The sequence below is a fragment of the Parathielavia appendiculata genome (genome assembly GCF_033297405.1).
Source record: "Parathielavia appendiculata strain CBS 731.68 unplaced genomic scaffold N657scaffold_6, whole genome shotgun sequence".
Classification (NCBI taxonomy): Eukaryota; Fungi; Ascomycota; class Sordariomycetes; order Sordariales; family Chaetomiaceae; genus Parathielavia; species Parathielavia appendiculata.
In genome coordinates this window covers 1316059-1340315 of record NW_026944225.1, presented here as the reverse complement: position 1 = coordinate 1340315, position 24257 = coordinate 1316059, and the positions used below count along the sequence as shown (strand labels likewise).

Here is a 24257-nt window from a genome sequence, read left to right as displayed (position 1 = left end):
AACGATACCGTGACACAATGGCACCACACGCAGACAAGGACAACTTTCCTGTCCGCAGCGGCGGCAACCCTCCGGCCAACGACCGGTACCATGCCTCGTCGACCAAGAGCGCCATCGCCGCCGAGAACGAGTATGCCGCCCACAACTACCACCCGCTCCCCATCGTTTTCGCGCGCGCCCAGGGCGTCCACGTGTGGGACCCCGAGGGCAAGCATTACCTCGATTTCCTGTCGGCCTACAGCGCCGTCAACCAGGGCCACTGCCACCCGGAGCTGATTAAGGCGCTGACCGAACAGGCCGGCCGGCTGACACTGAGCTCGCGCGCCTTCCACAACGACGTGTTCCCCGTGTGGGCGCAGAAAGTTCGCAATCTGTTCGGCTACGACATGGTGCTGCCCATGAACACGGGTGCTGAGGCCGTCGAGACAGCCGTCAAAATCGCCCGCAAGTGGGCCTACAAGGTCAAGGGCGTCTCCCCGGGGCGGGCGCTCGTCTTTAGCGTCGCCGACAACTTTCACGGGCGGACGGTGAGTCCTTCGTCCCCCCTCCCTCCTCCTCATACACAACATTGTTGTTGACTGTCGCCCCTTCCGCAGATGACAGCCATCTCCCTCTCGCTCGACCCCGAGTCACGCGACAACTACGGCCCCTACCTGCCCAACGTCGGCGCTATCAACCCGACGACCGGCGCCCAGATCCGCTACAACAACATTGCCGACCTGGAAGCCGTCCTCTCGGCCCACGGCGCCGACACAGCCGCCTTCATCGTCGAACCTATCCAAGGCGAGGCGGGCGTCGTCGTCCCCGATGACAACTACCTCTCGCGCGCGGCGCAGCTCTGCAAACAGCACAACGTCCTGCTCATCTGCGACGAGATCCAGACGGGCATCGCGCGCACGGGGCGTATGCTCTGCTCCGAGTGGGCCGGCATCAGGCCCGACATGGTGACGCTGGGCAAGGCCATCTCGGGCGGCATGTACCCCGTCAGCTGCGTGCTGGCGAACAAGGACGTGATGGGCGTGATTGAGCCTGGCACGCACGGGTCGACGTACGGCGGGAACCCCCTGGGGTGTGCCGTCTCGATCCGGGCGCTGGAGTTGGTGGAGGAGGAGGGGTTGGTTGAGAAGGCTGAGAGGTTGGGGAGGGTGTTTAGAGAGGGCGTCGAGGCTTTTCGGTCGCCCGTCGTGCAGACTGTCAGGGGAAAGGGGTTGCTGAACGCCATCGTGATTGATGAGAGCAAGGCAGGCAGTAGGACGGCGTGGGATTTGTGTTTGTTGTTGAAGGAGAAGGGGGTGCTGGTGAGTATACACTCTCCCTCGACTCAATCACGCTGCGCATTCGACTGACATGGTGTGTTCCAGGCTAAACCCACGCACGGTAACATCATCAGGTTTGCGCCGCCCTTGGTTATCACCGAGGAGGAGCTCCGCGGCGCCATCAAGGTTATTGGGGAGGCGTTGGCGGAACTGCCCACGGCGCAGATAAGCGAGGGTCACTGAGGACGGGTATGAAAAGCAGACGGACAGGATTGCATGGGGAGTGGCCGTTAGTCGCTTGCTGGTGTTGGGTATTTCCTTTATGATACCACCTCATTGGACATTTGGGCGCGATAGGATTGGCTTGTGTTGGCTGAGCATGAGATCTCGAATCGGATCTGTATGGGTGAACGGGGAGATGCGCTCCGGAGACGACCTTACCTAGCAGGACGGAGCGCGGTTCTTGGGAAGGAATCTGCCATTACACTTACCCTATACCCCTTCATCTGTAAGACCAAAATGGGCAGAATACAGAAACATTGAACACGCAACCAAGATGCCATTACTCTCTCACTTGGAAATTGTCGACGCCAGACAGCTCCGGCACGCAACAAACACCTATCACGAATTATTCGATCGTCTGCCTGTCCATTGCGAGCAGTGCAGTGCTCGAATGGCACCGGAAGCAAACGGGAAGAAAGCATGTGACGGCGCCAGCAAGGGGGTCCAGCTGGCCTTTCTAGACGTATAAGATACAAAATCAGCCATCATTATCCTTCCCCTAAGCGGGTCGGATGCAGGCGAGCGGGCCGGCTGCAGGATTCGTGAAGGGGTGTTCCTTATATGTATCTGCTGCGGCATGGATGTGGATAGCAATGCCAGTGTTGTGTACGTTTAGGCGAACCTCGGTTTTGTGCATGCTGCTGCTTGGCCGTCGTGTCCTGCCTTGATCCCGCCTCACTTTTTTCCCCGGTTCCTCTTAGGGTGGGATTCCAGCGGTGAAGGGTTGGGTCATGTAGTCTGTTCAGTAGTGAGGGTTCACTCTATTAGGTAGTGCAAGAACCTAACACAGACACAAGGAGATGAGGTCTAGAAGTTGGTCTGGTCTGTTGGGTTAGGCTGTCTTGATATCTAATCGGTTATCAAGGTGCCGCTCCTTCGACGGCCCAACAAGGCAGGTCGGATGGGTGTAAGTCCAGTGGCAGTTGCAAACGAGCTGCCGGCGAACAGGGGGATGTTCTGGGCAGATAGGCAGAAGGCGGGCAATTTCTATTTCCGTTTGTCTGGCTGGCCACCATTGTCCAATCCAGAAGTGCAGAATCACCCCTCTCAACTTCTCTCCTTGAGGGACGGATTGATGAGGGCAGAGGCAGTCTGCCACGCGGCCGGTGGGTGCCTGCCAGGCTTCCCATCTCAGGGCTCAGATAGTGTGGTATCGGCTAACTATGTGTAAAGGCCATATCGGAAAGCGCCTGGCGAGAAGAGTAGCTCTATGTGGCTTCACCCAAGTAGCAGATGGATGCCCTGGACAGCAGAGGTGTGCATGTTGTGTGGTTATCGTTTTGTTGATGCATTGAAGGGATCCAGAGCGAACGTATATAGGGATTGTTCTTTGGCGGCATATCGTACTAATCAAGTGGATTGAAGAGAGACCTTGATGTGTCTGGTGAAACAAAACAACTGACCCTGGTCTCTCGAGGCTCTCGAAGTCTCGATACCTTATTGGCCTGAGATCACCGAGGCACTGTTTGCTTAAGGGCGCAAAGCCACTTGATCATCAAACGACCCGCCGACTACCTGGGAACTTACATTGGATCTTCTCCCAATCCGTATGCGTTCCATCCTGGCATGCTCCAAGTATGACACTTTGGTGGAGGAGGGTATCCAATGGGTAAAGGACCTACCTTCAAGTAGTACCTTTGGTACAGCAGGTGACAAGTCTCTTCTGGTCTGAAGAGATCAATCAGTGGACCACTGGCATGATCCCATGGATGGAGCCGAAATGTGCACACTCCAGGTCTCAGACACCCGCGCATCGGGTCCCTCGTGCCGGCAGCCTTTGATGCGTGGGATTGACGCCGCCGGGTTGCCGCATTGACTCGGTGTGAGTGGCTGGCCCGGGTAGCGGTTTGTCACCTCTTCCCTTTCGGGAGGTGCCGTTGCTCAAATGGGCTTGGTATCCGCAACGCTTCCTGGTCTTCACCCTGAACGCTGTGGGAGAACGCGGTGAGGTAAGCATAAAAAGACTGGCAACTTCGAGAAAACGAGTTGCCTACGACCTTTGGTGCAGTCAACAGAGGAAAACGGAACCTGCAAAGGAAGTGCTGTCCGGTGGCCTCAACATGAGTGACCTGGCGAGCCTGGGGCTGTCTGGTGAGGACTCGGTTGAATGCAACCATGGCTGCCACTCAGCGGCAGTTCTGGGCTCCAGACCCTGATAAACGAGGCTCCCGGACAAAAAGGTCGAATGAGCGGATCGCTGTGCAACACCGCTGTTTGGTTCTTGGCGTCGCCCTGGCCGAGGCTGTCAATTGACTGCTACGATGTCGTGTGAGCCCTCGCAGGTAACAACAGGCTGAAAGGAGGTAGAAACCGGGGGCGGAGGCAAACCAGAAGCTGCTAGCGGTGGGCGATACGGAGGTCCTCCGTAGCCGGTGATAAACGTTGAGATTAGATGGCAACCGGTAGGGTAGACCGAAACTCGATAGGCACGGATTACTTGATGTGGTATCCAAGAACAGCCTCACTTACAGACTTTCTCGGCAGATGCATGCAAGCAGGAGCCATCCTCCGACGGCCACGCTTCCCGTCCGCTGTCTATTGCTTTCGCGTTTTCTGTGAAGACGGGACAGCTCATCCAAAACCTGGCCGACGGAAGACTCCTTTCCGTCCTGGGGCTGGAAACCAAAATGACAAACAAAATATTTGGGCCACTGGGTGCAGTCGTTCCTGAGGAGTGGTGCAGCGGCAAGGTCATCTTGACCACCTGACTGCATCCCATGCTCCCGGTCAGGGTCCCTGCGGCGCTCCTTTTGGTCAAAGACGGATACGTTGTCTGGACATCGTACCAGACAGTGAATTTAAGGACAAGTCTTTAGATGTCTGCTGGGGTAAAGAACACAAAGAAGCTCTCCTGTGTCAAGGAGTTTTTTCCCTTTGATAATGTCTGGATGGAGAGATCTCATATCTCAAGTGCTTGATGTACTGTGCTCCGTCTTTGGCTGGTGAGTGCATCTCTGCGTCGATTGTCGATTGCGAGGTGAGTGGGGGCGGATGCGCCAGTGACATGGATGTGACCCCATCGGCTGCCGGGGGTGGATCCTTTCCCATGTACGGATGTATCGCGTCTCCCCTCTCTACGTCCACCCTGATGGCCTTGCTTGTTGTTGTTGGAGGAGGCTTCGACGACAGTCGAAGAGGTGCGAGCAACTGCAGCTGCCCGTGGGAACTGGGAACGCCGGCTGACCGAGGCGCCGAGCTCAGGTGGCTTCCTCCAAGTTAACCCGCAATCGCGATCGTGCTCAGCATTGCCTCCAAAGACGCAAGAATCGTGGTAAATGATGAGCATGACGAAGGGCAATGGACTGCCATCGAAACCTCCGGGTGCAGCGCTGTGACATGGATGACGGGACTGCGCTGTGGAGGTGATGCTAGCTTATCGTGGAGCCTATCGTAATAGCGCGTCTCAGACACCAACCTACGTAACGGTGCTTTTGTACCTTTTTGTATTACTGAGCCGTAGACATCTGACATGGGACAAGGAGTGGCGTTGAGGTACTTGGGTATACTGTTCTGCGATCTTTGCTTGTGGAGCTTCCTGCCCGGTGAACATCATAAGCACCGTGTCAGCTGTCATTCGCACTTTTGTCACCTCTCAGTTCTGTCGCGGTGCAGGCAGCCTGCTGCTACCTTACAGCTCCAGCGTCCAAACCAGGGCACCCAGCCCGTGCTCTCAGGCACAGCAGCAGCTGAGCACAGCACATGGCCCCTGGAGGCTTTCCTCTGATCCAGCACAGTGCACGCCTCAATCACCCAGCAACAATACCTGGGCTTCGGGTAACTTACCTATCGTTACCACACGGCTGCACCTCGAGCTCTTTGGTCTCACATCACCTCAGGTTCCTCCCAGGTTCCTATCATCTCTTCCTTTTTCCATTTCATACCCAACGGCGTCGGCCGCATCGTCTCACCTTCGGATTTTAACTCTTCTGTCCACGCTGCCTCTCCCCCAAACTCACACCGTCGGGAAACAGAGGAACTCGCACCATCCCCCATACAGCCGCTCGCGTCTGAGTCATTCAGTTGACCTTGGACGTCAGAGTGCAGTGTGGAGCTTCGCGATAGCTTCCGCTGCTGTCTGAGCTCCTGTCTCGTCGGGTCCATTACCTTAGACGAGACAAACCAAACCCTGCGAAGTCCGGACTAAAACAACCACAGACGATTCCTGGCATCGGCTGCGCCGTCTCTCTTCGTCGGCCAGAGTCTGAAGCCGCCGCTTTCAACAAGTCGTCGCTTTTGGCCCCACCACTCTGCAACCCGGCACGTCTTCGCTGGCGCCTGGCTCGACATCTCGACACACTACACAGTCCGCCCTACCCAGCCGACCTCTCGACAGCAAAGAGCCAGCCTCGGCATATTCGTACCTACCATATCACCTTGCGCGTCGTCTACGGCCGCCGGCTGCCAAGCAACCCCTGCCTCTGTTCTCTTTCTGACCTATCGGATACCTGCCGCCGCCATCCGCTGGCAGAGTGACAGGCAGCACGCCCCATCCGACCCTGCGCCTGAATCCCGAGGGTTCATCATTGTCGAGCCCCGACGACTTCCACATTCTTTCTGCTCCGGCGTTACCTCCTTTCCTCTACCCCAACTTACGAACCCGTCCAAGCTGCCCAAAGCATACATGACGATCGAGCCGGCCGCCGACATCCTTCGTATCTCATAGGCCTCCGGGCTGTCCCTCTAATCCGGCTTCCCGTTATCGCCAACTCTCGCAGGAGGCCATGGCTGAACGAACAACTTCCGCCTCGTCGAAGCGGACGAAGCCAGGCAGCGATGACGCCATCGGGAACTTCGTCATAGACAAGGAGATTGGAAAGGGGAGCTTCGCCCAGGTCTACTCTGGCCGCCACAAGGTGAGCCCCATCCCGGGTTGGATGCAAGCTGTAGTGGTCTCGGATATCCGGCCTTCGCCCCTGCTTATGTCGCTGTCGTTCAACGGAGTTAGGCCGGGCCACATCCCCCTGTCTTGCTGCCGTCCCTGCTCCCCCAGCTTGCAATGGCCACTAACACTTCCCTACAAGGTCACTGGTGCCCTAGTTGCCATCAAGTCCGTTGAGCTTGCCCGTCTTAACAAGAAACTAAAAGAGAATCTCTATGGCGAGATCAAGATCCTCAAGAGGCTTCGCCATCCTCACATCGTTGCCCTCCATGACTGCGTCGAGTCGGGGACGCACATCAACCTGATTATGGAGTACTGCGAACTGGGCGATTTGTCGTTCTTCATCAAGAAGCGAGACAGGCTCATCACAAATCCTGCCACACACGAGCTCGCACGCAAATACCCTGTCGCCCCGAACTCTGGCCTGAACGAGGTCGTCACGCGCCACTTCCTGAAGCAGCTCGCTAGTGCCCTCAGTTTCCTGCGTAAGGCCAACCTCATCCACCGCGATGTCAAGCCCCAGAATCTGCTGCTGCTGCCTTCCCCCCAGTATCGCGAGGCGAACAAGATGGCGAAACAGATTCTCAGTGCTAGCCACGATTCTCTCACCCCAGCAACTGGCCTACCTTCGCTTCCGATGCTCAAGCTGGCAGATTTCGGGTTTGCCCGTGTACTCCCATCCACCTCGCTCGCTGAGACACTCTGCGGCTCGCCGTTGTACATGGCGCCCGAGATTCTCCGCTACGAGCGATACGATGCCAAAGCAGACCTGTGGTCGGTTGGTACCGTGCTGTACGAGATGGCAACAGGAAAACCACCTTTCCGGGCAGGAAACCACGTGGAGCTGCTCAGGAAGATTGAAGCCACCGAGGATCTTATCAAGTTCCCACGCGAATGCATCGTCAGCACAGATATGAAGGCTTTGATTCGGGCGTTGTTAAAACGGAATCCCGTGGAACGGATAGGTTTCGACGACTTTTTCGACCACACCGTCATCTCGGGACCGATCCCCGGCCTTGTCGAGGACGATATTCCCAAGGAAGAGCGTCCAATCTCGGGAGAAGTCAGGGTTTCCCCCAAAGTCGACGAACTTGCGACTCTATCACGAAAACAATCCCTCAGGCGATATACCGCTGAGCAAGATCCGAGTCGTGAGTCCGGAGCCCCACCATCACCGAAGCCGCGCCGGTCATCGCCCCTCGCGACGCCTATTGAACCCACGCCGAATCCGGGGGAGCAAGTATCTAGTCCTCGTTTAAGCTACTTCCCGCAGCAAGAAGCAGAAGAGGGCCTGGGGATACGACGTCCCGCCACGGTCCAGCCGTCTACTTCGGCGCCGGTTCGCGCCATTTCGTACGTTGACCGCAGTCGGCGGTACTCGAATGCCTCTCTAAAGGCCGCCACCCGCGACGCCCAACCTCCGCCGCAGGACCCTCCAAGTCGTGCCAGGACCAAGAGCGCTGCGGGTCGGCCCCTTACGGAGGAAGAGAAGTCTGCCCAAGACGTGGCGTTTGAACGGGACTACATCTTCATCGACAAGACGGCCGTTGAGGTCAACGCGCTTGCGGACCAGATTTCGCTCTACCCTCCCCAAGCACGGTCGCCCAAGTCTGGTCAAATTGTGAGGCGGGCGACACAGCAGGGAGCTCCAACGTCGACCACTGGTGCCGTGCCCAACCACTCCTCAAGAAACCAGCCCGGGCGGAACGACCACTACCGGAAAGTGTCTTACGACAAGACTCTGTCCAGCAGTCCGGGCGGTGCAACGTCTGTCATCTCCAAGGCTATCCAAGATGCCAGCCTTCGGCTCTTCGGGTTCAGGTACCCGCCACAACTGCTCGGCAAAGGGCAGTCGCCGCCCCAGATCTACAGTCCATTCCCAGCGTACCCAACCCCGTCTGTGCCGGCCGGTTTGATCATGGATGGGAAGCTGAGTACTCCGGTGGATGAGGACTCGCGAGTCTCGCAGTGTATCGAGGAGTACGCAACACGGAGCGACGTCGTATATGGCTTCGCCGAGGTCAAATACAAGCAGCTCGTTCCCATGGCTCCATCGACCGAACATGGCCTGGGCGGTGTCCCCGCCGACAGGATGGGGGAGGAAGCCGAAGGGCTAACAGTGGATGCAGTGGTCTCCTTGTCGGAGGAGGCTTTGGTCCTCTACGTCAAGGCACTCTCGCTGCTTGCCAAGTCGATGGATATTGCCAGCCTGTGGTGGTCGCGCAAGACCAAAGCGGACTCAAGCAACAGCCTCCACTCGGCCACGAGGGAATCAGTTAACAGCCAGGCGCTGGGGCTAAAGATCAACGCAGCGGTCCAATGGATCCGGTCTCGGTTCAACGAGGTCTTGGAGAAGGCCGAGGTTGTCCGGCTAAAACTAATTGAAGCACAAAAACAGCTGCCCGAGGAGCATCCTAGCCATCCGAGCAACCATGGGCCCGAGACGAGCGCGGCGAGCGGCTCCGGTGCCGAGGGGGTGTTCCTGTCGCCCGGCCTGAGCGCTGAGAAACTGATGTACGACCGCGCCGTCGAGATGAGCCGCACGGCCGCCATCAACGAGATCGCCAGCGAAGATCTGCCAGGCTGCGAGATTTCGTATGTGACAGCCATTCACATGCTCGAGGCGGTGCTCGACAGCGACGACGACCATCTGCCTTCTAAACGGCGTGTCTCGAGCTCGTCCAAGGAGGAAAAGCAGCCAGTCGCAGCTCAGGATGCCTCAGGCGACATGAGCAGCGACGACAAGCAGACGGTGCAGAAGAGTGAGAATTTTAGGCGTACCCAGTCCCTTGGTGCCATGGTGCTGACTTGTCTCGCAGTGATTCAAATGATCAACGGCAGACTTGCCAGCCTACGGAAGAGGATGTATGCGATCGCTGCGGCGTCCAAGGCCCAGCAACAGCAGCAGCAGCAGATGACGGCGCGAAGACGCAGCGGCGATGTCACGCCGCGGAGCGTACCCAGCTGAGAGGGTACATACAGTACAGACTTTGACTATTTCAACGGAGAGCGGCGCAGATATCGAAGGAGCTCACTCATCCTCATCAGGAGCTCGGGTCCCACAGTTGGCATTCCCGCTCAGCTCCTCCGGCTGCTTGGACTGATACCTGGTCTGACCAGGAAAGGGGGCGTTGCTTTTGTGCGATAACGTCTTGCAGGCGGTATCTGACGCATCGGAGCTGGCGCTTGGCTTTATGGGACGTGTGTTGTGTTGAAGATTTCGTCTCCTCGGCAGAGGACCTGGCGAACCCAGTTGCCAGCTTGATTTGAGTTGCTCTGATGAGCCTCGTGCAGACTCTTTTATCGGCCTTTCCGGGGACCCTGGCGTTGAGGGGCGGGGAGTACTTTACTCACACGGCGGTCTGTTTGCTATTATTATCAGGATCGTTAGCATGTTTTGGATTTTCCGTTTCAGTGTCTGGGGTTTCTTGGGATTGTGTCCTACCCAAGGTCTGAAGACGTTTGGCTTTCCGTCTCCTTTTCTGACGTTATAGGCGTTGACCTGGTTATGACCTCGAAGCATGGCATGGAAGGGTCTCGATGAGGGGGGACCCTATGGGATGGGGGTTGGAGTTGGGATTGCATAGGTAGAGTTGGTTGGGTCTGGACTGGGAGAATGATACACCTATAAGCGGCCGATATATAATTATACATATCACCTCGTTTCTGATGGGTGGATTGGGAACGATCTCGGACGAGGTCGGCCCTGGTGCCTGCTCTCGGTGAGCATCATCCTAAAGCTCATTGCGCCCAGGCCCCATCATCGTCAACGGCTGTATCGCCCCTGAGCTCAATGCTCGTTTCCTTCATAAGACTACGTCTACCAAATATATTGATAAAGGAGGCAGTAATACCAACAAATCAGTAGGTAGATGGTAAACGACTGCAAACACACGATCAACCGCCCCCTAGGTCTTTCAGGTCGGGACCGGCGGCCCGACCGAGATAGTGGTCATGGGGCCGGCCAACCCAATACAATGAATACCAGTAGTTACTCGAGCCAAAGGCCGGAGCACTCGCCGTTCAAGTTGAGAGCCGGGTTCCAGTCGTGAAAAATCACTAACATGGATGATTAGTCCTCACATTTCCGCCTGCAACGGGAGAGGGGTGGAGAGAGGCGCACGACAGGCTGGTGCCCGCTGCATATGTTTGAAATAATTAGCTAGCCCAGCATCCGTCGTTCTTCTGAGCAAGGTAAAACCGGCGGCAGCCCCGAACCATGTCATCTTGGAAAGTAGATAGAGAGAATGGCTAATGCTGCTCAACACGGCGTCCTATGGTTGAAGGAGGGGATACAGAAGTTAACTATGCCGTGTGCGAGCTGTCTTGTCCTGCACGCCGAGGCGGTAAGTACCTGTAGGTTGGCTCGAGCGAGATGCCCTCCCATCAGCCGCACGTGGAAATGGCGCCTTGATGGCGTCTTTGATGCTCAGTTTAAACCACGCTAGATACCTTAAATAGCGAACGGGTCTCTGGAACATAGCCTGCTTCTTGATGAATCTACACATATATGAAGAGCCCCTCGATGATCTCTGCGCGATTCTTTGGCCACTGAAGGAACCCAAGTCATTCCTACCGATATACACTGGAAAGACAATCAAAGACAGAAGGGTCTGCGATGACAGCGGACCCTACAGAATGGGGGTTGGGATCGGGATGTATAGGTGAAGTTGGTTGCGTCCGGGTCAGGAGAATGGTACAATACAACTACTATAAGCAGCTAATCTACAGGTATATATAACATTTCAATCTAGACGGGTGAATTGGTGCGTCTGATGTTTAAGGTTTCGGTTATCGGAGTGTAGAACGGCGGATGTCATGTGTGAGGGAGGTGTAGTCGTCCGCCTACTGTAATCTCATTGTTTTTTCCATCTCTCATCCTCCGGCCCTCCAACATTTCCGCTGGGAACCCAAAATCAAGGCTAGTGTCCTACATGATGACCCAAGATGTCAAGGCAATGTGGTAATCTAACTACCGACGTCGACACGAAGTTCACGGCATCGAATGGCACCACATTTCCAACCGGCTCATGCGACCCCAGCTCAGCCAGAAGCCCCTCGACCTCGTCGATCTCCCTATCCACATCTGGGTCCCCCAACCCTCTCAGCATCTGCAAATCCTCCTCGGCCGTCCTCCTCTCCTCAACAGACAACCCCTTCACCCACTCCTGCTCCAACGCCCACGACACCTCTCCCGCCTCACCTGCCTCCTCTTGCCCCTTGCTCCTCCTACTCGTTTCACTATCATACACAACCCCGCCGTTTCTCCGCACCACAACAACCCTCTCCACGCGGCCTTCTTCTTCCTCTTCTTCTTCTAGTTCTTCTTCTTCTTCTTCTTTGTCCCCTTCCTTACGACCACCGCCAGCACCAGCAGTGCCAGTTGTGCCAATGGTGGTGCTAGAAGCAGGAGAATGCGTAGCCCGAAAAAGAAGAAGAAGAAGCCTATCAACCCACCCCACAGCAACCCTCAACCCCTCCCAACTCTCGTCATGCACCACCCGCGGCGTCAGCCGCACCGGCAACCCGTGCCGCTGCGACCCGGCCTCGGGCAGCCGGCGCCAGTACCGCACTAGAATCCCAAGCCTACTCAGCGCGGGGGGCACGGCCAGCACGACAACCCGTACATCATACCCCTCGGTCGCAAACGCTTTGACGATGCGCTGAAAGTCGGATGGTCGTCGACAGGCTGTTTCAACCAGCACGGCGGGATGGTGCGCTTGTGCGGCGTGGGTGCACACGGCGAGCAGCCACGCGGCGGCGTCGCGTCTTGTGAGGCGAGAGGCGAGATTCGGGTGCTGGGACAGGCAGGTAGTGTAGAAGGGATGGTAGGTCTTGAAGGTGTCTGCTATGAGGTGGAGTGGGGTTCTGGTTGGGGATAGGCTGGTGAGTGCCGAGAGGAGGAGGGGGGCAAGGCGAGTTTTGCCTGCGCCTGTTTGGCCTAAGATTAGGACTGCTTTGGGGCGGGTGGTGCTGGCGGTGATAGTTGGGAGCTGGTTGGTGTTGTTGGTGGTAGAGGGAAGGAAGGGGTGCAGCTCGGCCGGGAGAATTTGGGTCTGTAAGATCGAGCTGTGCTGGGCAGGGGTGAGTTGCCAGGCGGAGAGGATGCGAGCGGTCTCTTCAGCGGTGAGGGGAGCTTTGATGGTTGGGGTTGGGTTGTCCGGAAGCAGAGGCTCGGTACGGTTCATGGCTGGTGAAGCTGCTTCGCGGTGGGTTCAAGCCGCGGCGATGAGAGGGAATTTTGCGAAATGTCTCGACCGATCCCGGCTATATTCTAAACAGGCAAAACGCAAAGCTTGATGCTGGAGGTCACAGGCGTGGAAAGAAATAACGGAGGGCTTAACTAACCACATCATCAGCGGACGTACAGAACGGGGATCGACTGCATCAGGACAACAACACCAGAATCACAAAGGATAATCAAGGCAGGCTCAGGGTTACATTCGGCTCCGTAGTCGGGCCCGGCCGCGAGGTGCTCCGTACGTAAACGTAATTGAGGCTCCCTCTCACTTCAATCTTTGTTTAAGTTGTTTGCACTGGAAGTAGCATACGACTGCAGGGTGAAGGACTCGGAGTTACTCAAGGAGAATTTATCTACGGAAATTTCCGACCTGAACCCTCCAACCTCCCACCGCCGCACAATACAAAGTCATCAATCGGCGTAGTCAGCCTCGTGCCCACCACTCGCAAATTCACAGTTCCTCGTTGAATGTTCAGCCGTGACTTCAGAATGGACGCCTCAGCACCCATCCATCACAGAGAAGCAGAGGGGAAGATGAATGCTTCACACCACGACCGCTACTTGCAACATCGTGAAAATGATGCGCCTTTCGGTCGGCTTTGCGGCCTCGGGCGATTACGCGCCGTGGCATGTTCTGCGCGCGTATCCATGTCGCGGAGGCGGCGTGAACGCTGGGAGCGAATCAGATCTTCTTGGCTCACTGCAGCTGATCAGCCAAAGGAGAGGCAACCAAGTTGGAGAAGCGTGAGGCTGAGTACTGTGGCTTGGCGGGATTTGAATTCATCCCACGATGCACCGTTTCAATTCAACGAGACTCTCTCATGACTGGATTTCGCACACCTGTGTCGCCAGAGTCATGGACCCCTTGAGCATCGCACCCATTGTGGTATGGATCATGGATTCATGAGCCCCTGCTCGTGCGTGCCGTTCGATCAGCTGATGGCACTTCTACTACAGGCACAAACCACGGCTATCTGCCTGACCACTATCAAGAGTCTGTACAACCTACGGGAGAAGTTCAAGGATGCACCGATGGTGGTTACCGCCATATGTGCCGAGTCGACCGTCATATCCACGTCTCTAGCCCAGATCCAGAGCCTTCTCCTTCAAATGCCGAATCTCGCTCGACAGTGGGCATTACGAACCGAACTGCCCATAGTCCTCGATCAGGCACTCACTGGATGCATGCTGATTTTCAGTTGTATCGAGGCGGAGATCCAGCGGATCACCGGGGGCGTCCAGAATGTTGCCCTAAAACGATGGAGATCGCGTCTTCGCATGATGTGGAGCGAGTCGCAGCTAAACGACCTCTTGAGCTCGATTCGTGGTCAGCAGACCGCCATGACCTTGCTGATCCAACTGCTCCAGATGTACGTCTTCAAGGCCTGACAGAGCCAGTGGGAATCTGCCGGTTTGATCGCGTGCGCCACGATTGTATTTATGGTTGACAACGAGCAGGAATACCCTCCATGAGATCAACGACACGCTGCAACGGAAGGGGGACGCCTTCCGCAAGTCCGCTAGTATGACGCAGTCCCTTCGCGCGCGGAACCCTAGCGTGAGGGTCGCCGGATCCATCTACAGCCAGGGAGCACGTGCGGGCTCTGCTTCTGCTGCCCCTGACGCTTTGTCTATAGTTGCGCCCTCGGACCTCGAATTCGACTTCGACGAATTGGTTATCAACAGTCGGGCATATCGCAAACTCGTCCACGCGCAGGCCAACAAGACCCAGACAGCTATTGCCGGGGGTTCAACCTCGGGCAACCTTACCGGTATGACCGCTGTGACCAAGGCAAAGGCAGAGGCGGAAGCTGCTGCCGCTGCTGTTGAGTCTGCCGTGGCCCCGGAGCCTAAGGCAGAGAAGTCTCCGACTGACCGGAGGAGCGAAGGAGAACTGGAGCCTATGACCCGTGAGGTGGAGGAAGAGGAAGCACCCGGCGAGAAGGTGCGGGCCGAAATATCTGCCGGGAAACCCGCGGAGATGGAAGAAGGGAAAAAGCGCGCCGCCGAGACCAATGCAGACACTCTCGGGCAAGCGATCACCGCGCCACCGGTACCTGCGACGACGCCGCTGGCGGTTCAGAAAACCCAGGGCATACCGAAAATAGCTATGCTGTCAAAAGCCCTGCAAAAGGCAAAAACGGCAGTTGAGTTGGACGATACACAGAACCTCGAGGGTGCTATTAGGGCCTACGCCGTAGTCGGTGCTATGCTCCAGCAGGTACTGTTGCGTACCTCTGGAGAGGATCGGAGGAAGATTGAGACCATCGTAAGTACCCTGTGGCTCGGCTTTCTATGCCCCTTGTACCGTTGCGTTCTGACCTGTGCGCCGCCTGCAGCACTCAGTCTACATGGACAGAGTCATGGAGCTTGACGAGCAGCTCGTCGATATTGAGCTCGGAGAGAAAGGGTTCCCCCAAAGTCCTGAAAGCGAATCTGGACTTGCCCCCTGATCGATGATGAACAACTGAAGCCTATATCTACCGGCCGTCCCGGGAGGTAGCTGCAGACCTGCGGTTGTCAAGGGAATGAGTGCCGACAGTTTCATGGCGGAAGGTGAATTGGCCAGAGCCGCGTACAGGCTGGTATATTGAGCCAAGTCCAGCCTATATATAGCTCGGATACCGTCTGGCTTACCACTGTAATGTACCAAGGGATCGGGATGGCGCGCATACTTGCCACGACACCGGTGAAGGTCAAGCCGCAAGCGGCGAGATCAACGGGCAGGCCAAGCTAGAACCAGGCGCGCCTACTCACGCGAGTCGCTCATCATATGGGTAGGGTGTTTGTTGTCGGCCTTGAGCTCCAGTCTGCATAGAGTGCCCGGTCGCTCTGCTGAATGGGGTTGCGGTTCGACGACTTCCTTCAGCGACTGGAGGCCTGGGAGCCGCCTATAATTCCGGCGTCCAAAACTGAGAACCAGGGGACAGAGTGGGAGTGTCGCTACATATGGCGATGGTGAAGTGCGCGTTTTACAGTGAGTGTTGGCAGGAGGAACCCGAGTGGTGGGTGTCGTCAAATGCAAACTACTGGGTGGCTTGTACCATACGTGTCGCCCTTGAGTCTCTTTAGTCCTGCACTGAGCCTGGCTATCCCAATACTGTCACAATCTGGGATTGATTGTCTGCTTTTCTCGGGGACATTTGGGTTTCCCAAGCAAAAAGGGTTGAGTGAATAGTGAACTCAAGACACATTATTCATCGGCTCCAAACACCGTATTGGTGAATGGTATGCGAGCCAGGACCGCTCTACGGTCTATGTCTATCCTCAATGTACCATTCGCATCATAATACAACTGCAAATCCCATGCTCAAAGCATATACCTGAACTCGGGGTTCAAATCCTGCAGCTCCAGTTAGCAACCCCCTCGAAACATTACACCATCCGCAACCAAGCAGACTCACCCCAAGATCGATCTTTTCACTCTCAGTCAGATTCAGGTTGTGCAACTGCTTGGCACGCTTCCTATTCTCCCACGTGATGGCCACAGCGTATGCTACACAGGACAGCACGCTCAAGCAGATGAACGAGACGCAAATGGCATAGCCCTTGGTGAAGAATGGCGCGTCGCTCGAGATGAACGAGTAAGTCGCGATGATGCCTCCAATGTTGCCGAAGCCTGTTCCACTAAGTCAGCCATTCTCCGCCTTGTTCATCCGTGAAATGTGATGATGGCAAAACGTACCAATCTGCCATGCACTCCCGATGGCCTTCCGATGGTGCCCTCCCAGGTTCATATTGAACCAGCACACGATGATTGGCATGGCCGAGTACGTGCCCATGCAGGTCAGGAACAGCGCCGCGTATTGCACGGGCAGGTTGTCGTGCACATTGATCAGGATGCCGAAGCCTGCGATGGAGATGCAGATGGCACCAATCACAAACAGGAAGCGATGCCTCATCCAGTCGGAGAGGATGGCGACGATCATGGAGAAGCCAAAGGACACGGCCCAGGGAGGCACGGAGCGCAGCTGCGTGGTGATGGCATCGTACTTGTAGCTCTGAATGATGGTGGGCGAGAAGTAGGCGTATGAGTAGGCCGGCACGATGAGACCAAAGTACATAAAGCCGCCGAGCCAGATCTTGTAGTCGGACATGACCGTCTTGACGTCGCGGAGCTTGATCTTGCGCTCGGCCGCGCTGTGGCCCTGCGAGGCGCGCAGCCGGCCCTTGACGAACTCGCGCTCGTCCTCGCGGAGCCAGGTCTATTCATATCCACGTCAGCATACCCACGAATTTCCACAAGAATCATCCAGGACCCTGTGACGCACCGCCTGCTCCGGGAACGAGGGAAAGGTGAAGAGGAAAATCAGCCCCACGAGCACCGTGAAGCAGCCCTCGAGAATGAAAATCCAGCGCCAGCCCCGGTAGCCCTGGACATAGTCCATCTTTCCAATGCCCGACGCCACCAACCCGCCAAACGCCCCGGCCAGCGACGTCGACGAGAAGAACAGCGAGAATCGCTTCTGGGCCTCGTGGCGGCGGTACCACGCCCCCAGCAGATAAAAGCAGCCCGGGAACATGCCGCATTCAAACAGGCCCAAGAAGAAGCGCGTGGTGAGCAGGCCGGCGTAGTTCTGCACCAGGCCCTGGAACACGGTCACGGCGCCGAAGCCGATGCAGCACACCGACAGCCAGACGCGGGGCGAGAAGTGCTTGAGCAGGATGTTGGACGGGATCTCGCAGATGATGTAGGGCACGAAGAAGATGGTCAGCGCCGTGTTGTACTCGACGCCGCCCAGGCCGAGCTCCTTCTCGAGGCCAAAGGCGCGGGCGTTGGCGATGTTGACGCGATCCAGGAAGGCCATCAGATACAGGATGGACACGAAGGGGATGATGTGCAGGTCGATCTTGGTCGTGATCTTGCGCTCGGTGGTGTGCGGCGGGCAGGCGACCTCGCCCGAGGACAGCGAGGCCGTGTCATAGGGGGGCGAGGCCATCATGTCCTGGCCCAGGACAGGGCCGTTGCCGGCGCCGTACCGCTTGCCGTCTTCCTCGTCTGATGCTGTAGAGTGTGTTAGTGGGAGCTCATGACTGTAGTTTGGGGGACAGGATGTCAATAAGACGGGCCAGGAGAAGGGAAGAAATAGGCAACAGGTTCATAAAAACAACAGGGTAGTGGTTGCAAGATGAGGATAGACGTACGTTGCTTGATTTCAGACATGGCTGTAACCCCTGATGATCTACAGCTCAGCAGAGCTCAGTGCTGCCACCTGTGATGATGACCGTCTCCAACGGCTATCCAAACGTGTCGGGGCCTCGAAGTAAGATGGAAGTGCAGGGCGGCTGGAAAGGGTGGGTGGCGAGAAGGACGGCCATGGCGACGTGACGCGGATTTTAAGTAGGCCGCGCAACCATATATCCGGCCCCGACTGGCTTGTGCGACGGTGCCTCTGCGTGTTGATCGGCGTTGCCTTCTGCATCATGGAATCCACTGGCCCGGAATCGGGGCTTCTTTGCTAACTACCTTCCACATCGAGACAAGACACCTGGGGCTATGGGAAAACCATGTGCGGGAGGATGGAGACGACAGCAGGGGACCACATCCATACTGCCCACACGTAAGCATGGATGATCCTCCATTGTCCTCGTAGTCTGCTGCTACTCCATGGCGACCTGGCGCTACTGTGCGGTAGAAGGTATGGAGGTTGGTTTGATTACTCATGCAGCTTGATGAGGTCGAAAGAGTTGATGTGAGGTTGTGACGGCGGCTCCGGCATGGAACCTTCGGGTGGCTTGCGCCACCCGATCGAACGAGTTCAAGCATGGATGTTGTCCACCATGGCCATGGTAGGCCCGGATGCAGGATGAGCGTTGGTCTTCAACAAGTTAGTCAGCCATGAGCCCCCGTCTTCTGGCGAGTCACCGAGCGGGCTGATGAACCGGTCCAGAACGTGGTTGAAGGGTGAGTGGATCCTCGAATGAATGTCTCGTTTCGATGTTTTTTGCATGCGATGGTCGTTCGGGCGTTGGGTCAAGGTGGGATCGCCAAGACCGGTACCTGCCCGAGTTTCGGCAATAAAGTCGCGTAAACCTCAGCTCATCTCAGCACACCGTTGCAGGGCCAAGCAGCTGCCGAAATGCCACACGCCGGAATTCTGACACCTGGTTATATTGACAGAAGCGTGGCTGTTTTGGGAAGTTGACGCACTGCAGGTCCCTTTCACTAAACACCCTATACAACCAAAGTGAAATGGCCGTTGAATGATCCAGAAGCTGCGCTTTCGGCCCGGTCGAGCTGCCGGAACATGTGGGCCCGGCGAGGAACCGGAGAAGATGGAAGGGAGAGTGTCCACGAGTGCTTCAAAAATATACTAATAAGCCCGGCCGGTCGTTGATACGTGTGCGATGTACCCTGTAATCCTTCACATCGGTGATATCTCCTCCTACAGTTAGCATCTCCCGTCGGAAGCCTCCAAAGCTGGAAGTCAGCTGAACGGCCAGGCAGTTAGCCAGGCTTAAGTGGGGTACGTTTTCCGACAAGGTTTCAGTGGCCGAAAACTGTCTCCAACTCGGCACGAGGGAACAGATCCCGAATTGCGGGGGAAAGTGGGCCCTAGAGCCGCCAATCTGCAACACCAACCCAACACTCGGAAAGGAAAGAATGAAGTCGGACAATTGAGAGTCGCAACGACGACGGCTTGCAACGGCGTTGCATTCCATTCCGCACTCAAACCAGGAAATATCGGGGCATACATCCCATTGGCTGACATGCTTTGGTTATTGAGTAATACTTGGCAACACCGTATGGCAAGTCATTCTACGGTCAAGGTTGTGAAGCTTGAAAGAGCGCAGCTTGGTGGGTGAGTCATTAAAGCAAGTAAACTACTTCACGCCCCCTAAAGATATCAAAACCAGTGATATCTCGGATCTGAAGGCCAAGTGCCTCCCATCAATAGACTACAGCACCAACAGCGTATTCGCTCACTCAAGCACAACAAATCATCATCATCATCATCATCATCATCATCATCATCATCATCATCATCATCATCAACGGAACCTTCTCACTCCATCATATACTTCCCTCCTAATACTCGAGTCCCAATACCAAACCAAAGCCACTAATGCAAACAAATCCCCGATCCTGAGGGGTATCCCCTATTGCCTTGCCATCCCATCTGGATTGAGCTCACGGCCGAGGCACATCGCCAACTAAACAGAAAAGCCTCATCGGAGGTACTCTATTGGGCCCGTGCCCTCAGCAACACAGACACGCTCAAAACTCCCGCCCCGCCAATCAGTAAAGATACCGTAGAACATGATGGAAGAAACCCCATTCGCTATGTGCATTGCCCAAACAAAACACAGGCCATGCCATGCCATGCTATACCACACTCCCATATCTAAGGTTAACAGCTCCCTCCGTATAAGGTAGGTATGGAAATACCTTCCCGACTCCTTGCAAACTTTCTTCCCCCTTCTTATTCTGTCTTCGACTTGGGAATAAAACAACAAAAAAGCTACATACATACAACATGTCTTTTGTCTGTTCTGACACATGAACATTTTCATAACGGCATTGAACATCGTCGTCGGCGGGCCAGAAGTCCAACCATTTCTCCCGTCTCTGAGACAGAGAGACCGAAAGGGAAGAAGCCTCCTTTTGCCTCCATCACTGCGCCTGTGGATCATGCGACTGCGCTTGCGTCTGACCCTGAACCTGAGCCTGCGGAAGCGCCTGCGGAACCACCGGCACTGCCACCGGCGCAACCGGCACCGGCACCGAAGGCTTCTCATCCTCACCACCACTCCGCTTGAGATCCAAACTCTTCCCCCTCCCAGACAACAAGCTCGATCCCAATGAGACAGTCCTCTCACCCTCAGCAGGCGGCGGCGACTTATTCCTCCGCTGCTCCGCATTCTCCTTATGCTCGCGGTATTTATTCTTGATCCAAGTCGAGATCTTTTTCTGCGCATGCTCGTCCCTATCTTTTCCACCACCACCACCACCGCCGCCGCTCTCCTTACTCGACACCTCGACCAGCGGTGCCGCCGCCCCCTCCGTGTTGATCGTCGTGCGGTCTGAAGTGTCAGTCGTCCCCCCGCCCGCCGTGCTCGTCGGCCCGAACTTTCCCACCGAGCTGTTGATCGAGGTGCCGCTGGCGCCGGCCGTGGCGTTCGATCCGAGGGTGACCGGGCGCTGGGGCGAGGCAAGAGACGGAGCGTCGTCCTTCTTGCGCGACAGCCGCCATCGCCGCTTCTTCTCCTTCTCGCTCGGCGTGTCCGGCACGGCTACCTCGGCAGGCGCCGCGGTCGGCTCGTCGACTTGGTCGAGGTCTGAGCCCTCGTTGAACGAGCTATGTAGCGAAGTGGGAGGTGACTTTTTGGACTTCAGGGGGGTGCCGGCAGTGCTTGGATGGAGGGTTTCGGCGTGGCTATGGCCAGAATGAAGAGTGTCGGCGTGAGTGACGCTAGCAGTGCCATCAGCGAGGTTGAGCGTGGGGTTTAAGGTGCTCGGTCCAGATCTGTCCGGATCAGTGCTACCCGGCCCAGCGTTACTAGGAGGAACGTGCGATGCCCGTGTCGTCGCACCTGGGTGTCCCTCGACCGGCCGGGCTGCGACCGGCCCTCCAGCGCCTGCTGTTTGAGAAGCGGACGGTATGGCTTCGAGAGGGTTCATCGCCTCGGCATTGGGAGAGGACTGGGGAAGCGAAGCCGTCGAACTGTGTGCGCTTGGGTTTGCGCTACCTGGTAACCGCTTCTTCCTCAACTTGTTCGGTTGGCGCCCGTCGCTCTCGCCCGACGCTAGCCTCTGGAAGAGTATTGGTAGTCTCCGCTCTTTTGATGGAGTCGTAGCTTCCGGAGTAGGAGACTCGAGGAGCCTCTCCTGACTCGGTGCGCCGGGAACGGTCAAACGAAGCTGGGACCTCGATGGCCCTGTCGATGTTGCAATCGACGCCGAGCTTTCCTCTGGGGGCGTAGCAATCTCCTCCACGGCGGCCGGTGGAGAAACGGCGGCGGCCGTGGCTGATGGCGCGACGGGAGTCAAGGGTGCCACGTGTGTATCGCCCCGAGATGTGAACCTCCCCGACTGCAAGGCCGGGGACTTCTTGGATGGGACGGTGTTGCTCCTAGCCAGTCCGCCCGAGGGTGTCGATGTCAAAGCCGGGCTGGCTGGGCTAGGGCCGCCGTTGGAGTGGAAGGACCGTCTGGATGACGTCGACTTGTTCCGACGGATCGAGCCCTCCTTGGCAACAATTTCGGCCCCGGCGCTTGCAGTGGACGCAGACCGAACGATGCCGGCCTTTGCATTGGGCGTCGACGGCGGGTTGAGTACCGGCGTCCCCTTTTGTACCTCTTGGACCGTCTTCTCGTCGGCTGCTGTGCCCTGCATCCCAATGAGGAAGTGGTCTTGATTCTCGATGAGGAAAATGATGACACATTGGTTGAGCCGATACTCCTCTGGCGCCATCGCGTGGTTGGGGTGCGACAGCATGCCAGGCTGGAAGATGGCGGCCAAGTTCTGCGACGTCATGCGGTTCTGATCCGACTTGGCCGCAAAGACGGCTAGCAAGTCGAGGATGTAGAGCAGCAGCTGACGGTTCAGGGGCGGCAGCTCGGTGATGAGCTGCTGGTATTTGACGATGGCGGCATCCATGTCAAAGTTGTCGACGAACTGAGGACCCTCTTCGCCGGCCCCGAGCTTTGTCGCCCCCCGCAGTGGTTCCCGGAACTTCTCGTAGAGGTCCAGAGGCACGACCGGCTCAGGGAGGTCGTTGAGGTAACGGCGCAGGACGTTGGCGGCATCGTGCACTGTGTAACCATTCCAGACCAGGCCCTTGCCATACCTGTCTGGCGAGTCAAAGATGCTCTTGAGTTCTTTGATGCGCTTCTCAGACCCGCTCAGGCGGAAGATCCCCTCCACCTCGGTCGCTTCACCGAATGTCAGTGGCACCTTAACCAAAAAAAGACAAGGGTTATAAATCCAGGGGCGGGTAACAGCAGTACGCACCCCTCTCTTTAAGAAACACTCCGCATTTAGCCACCACAATTGGGACATAGCCGTATATATAGCTCTTGCCGTCTTCGTCAACGAGCGAAATGGCGACGTTGGCGTATGTGATGCTCTGTCGCAACGGGACACCGAATATTCCTTGAGGTCGGTGCTCTGCGACAGTCAGTTCCGTTCTGGCTGAAGGCGGGTTGTGGCGCAGTCCACGGGTTTGCCTGCCACATGGCCAGGCCCCGATGCAGTTCAGAGCGCTCAGCTTGGGAGGCCCCGGTGGTCTTGCGGGCGGCGGCTGGCTCATGCTGGCACTTGCTTGATGAACCGCGCTCTCTTCTTCATCCGACACGATGTGTTCGAGCAGTGCCACGGCAGGCGGGGCCTGGCTGAGATGGCCGTCCATATCTTCTGCAAAGAGAGTGGCCTTCCTCTGGGACTTTGATCATGGGAAAGCTATGAAAGACGGGGCTCTGTACCGTGTGACTCTTGATGCTTGGAAGGAAGCTTGAAGCTTTTCCACCATGACTTCAAATCACGCTTGCTGGGGGGCGACACAGCAGCTTGTATCTGAGAAGCGACGGGCGTGTCGGGAGTGGGTGGGACGTTTGCTCGCTGTGGCTGTTGCTGTTGCTGCTGTTGATACGTCGCAGGTTGTTGCGACAATGCTGGCGGTGGTCCGGCGGACGTCATGGCTGCGACGGCACGGTGGTTGACCACAGATGGGATGCTGCCGCGATGGGCAATCTGCTACTGCTCGGTGTCGCCAGGCTTAGAATACGACGATCGGATCAAGATGCTGCATGAACGATTGTGAGAGAGAAAGAGAGAGAGAGCGCGAGAAGGATGATGCGCAAGACGCGCAACGGAGAAACACGGCGGAAGTATCGCTATGTGCAGGAGGCCGATGATTGTCGTTCTGCGACGCGATCCAGACTCGGCTGGGGCCGATTTCTGGGTTGCGGGCGCTGGTCAGGGTCGATCGAGGGGAGGGGCTCCTGAATGAATGTTGCTCGCTCGCCGACGAAATGGATTGCGAACAAGACAGCACCCCTTGGTCAGTGGTATGAGTTGTTGTTCTGCCGAGACTGCGTTGCATTCAGCGATTGCAAGTTTAACAAGTTTGATTAAAAGCGAACCTGGGGTCAACGTGTGACGGCAGGGAAGTAGGGACAGCGGGCTCTCGCTTTCAAAAGGGCTTGGAGAGCTGGGGCAACTGGACAAGGGTAACTACAAACGAAGCGTTTACTGGTGGTGACACTGTGTGTATAGCGCGTAATTACACGGTATCCGCACATGGTAGTGACCTTGGGACTTTGGGACTCTATTCGTACGACAGGAGTTTATAAGGTGCGGCAGTTTATATGCCTAGGTCAAGACAAGCCATGGATTAGAATGGACACTGAGCCGAGTCCGTTCTGTTATCGAGTGAGAATAGGAGCAGATGTTAAGATTCAGTCCTCGGATTTCTGCTTGCTCCACAGGCGTCATCCACTCTACTCAACCCAAATGTCCGTTCTCCAGGGCTGAATACGGAGTGCGAGGGTAGACATTGAAGAAATGCCCCCTGTTTTGTTCTGGACGTGTTTATTGGTACATCAGGCACAAAGTCAATGTCAACAATAAGGTGCTAGAGGCACAGAGCTCTCCCAT

The 24257-nt window shown here is 56.6% G+C and overlaps 5 protein-coding genes across 5 annotated transcripts; 3 read left to right on the top strand and 2 right to left on the bottom strand.

Moving 5' to 3' along the window:
• Positions 1 to 17: 17 nt before the first annotated feature.
• Positions 18 to 1499, top strand: N657DRAFT_656242 (ornithine aminotransferase; the record flags this gene model as incomplete). Its single annotated transcript, XM_062794679.1, has 3 exons — positions 18 to 527; positions 597 to 1298; positions 1362 to 1499. The coding sequence occupies 3 exons, from the start codon at positions 18 to 20 to the stop codon at positions 1497 to 1499; spliced, it is 1350 nt and encodes a 449-aa protein (XP_062647698.1).
• Positions 1500 to 5938: 4439 nt separating this feature from the next.
• On the top strand, positions 5939 to 9837 carry N657DRAFT_434101 (Pkinase-domain-containing protein). Its single transcript, XM_062787353.1, has 3 exons — positions 5939 to 6391; positions 6560 to 9179; positions 9237 to 9837. The coding sequence occupies exons 1-3, from the start codon at positions 6260 to 6262 to the stop codon at positions 9383 to 9385; spliced, it is 2901 nt and encodes a 966-aa protein (XP_062647697.1). The 5' UTR covers positions 5939 to 6259; the 3' UTR covers positions 9386 to 9837.
• A 1276-nt stretch (positions 9838 to 11113) lies between these two features.
• Positions 11114 to 12971, bottom strand: N657DRAFT_433983 (uncharacterized protein). The gene has a single exon (XM_062787351.1). The coding sequence runs from the start codon at positions 12603 to 12605 to the stop codon at positions 11340 to 11342; it is 1266 nt and encodes a 421-aa protein (XP_062647696.1). The 5' UTR covers positions 12606 to 12971; the 3' UTR covers positions 11114 to 11339.
• A 543-nt stretch (positions 12972 to 13514) lies between these two features.
• On the top strand, positions 13515 to 15111 carry N657DRAFT_681038 (uncharacterized protein; the record flags this gene model as incomplete). The annotated part of the gene is made up of 4 exons (XM_062796344.1): positions 13515 to 13544; positions 13616 to 14028; positions 14117 to 14927; positions 14998 to 15111. 4 exons carry the CDS (start codon positions 13515 to 13517, stop codon positions 15109 to 15111), a joined length of 1368 nt encoding a protein of 455 aa, XP_062647695.1.
• A 791-nt stretch (positions 15112 to 15902) lies between these two features.
• Positions 15903 to 17951, bottom strand: N657DRAFT_433996 (MFS general substrate transporter). The gene is made up of 5 exons (XM_062787352.1): positions 17804 to 17951; positions 16930 to 17663; positions 16344 to 16863; positions 16063 to 16277; positions 15903 to 16001 (listed from the first exon to the last, which is right to left on the bottom strand). The coding sequence occupies exons 1-5, from the start codon at positions 17820 to 17822 to the stop codon at positions 15969 to 15971; spliced, it is 1521 nt and encodes a 506-aa protein (XP_062647694.1). The 5' UTR covers positions 17823 to 17951; the 3' UTR covers positions 15903 to 15968.
• Positions 17952 to 24257: the final 6306 nt, after the last annotated feature.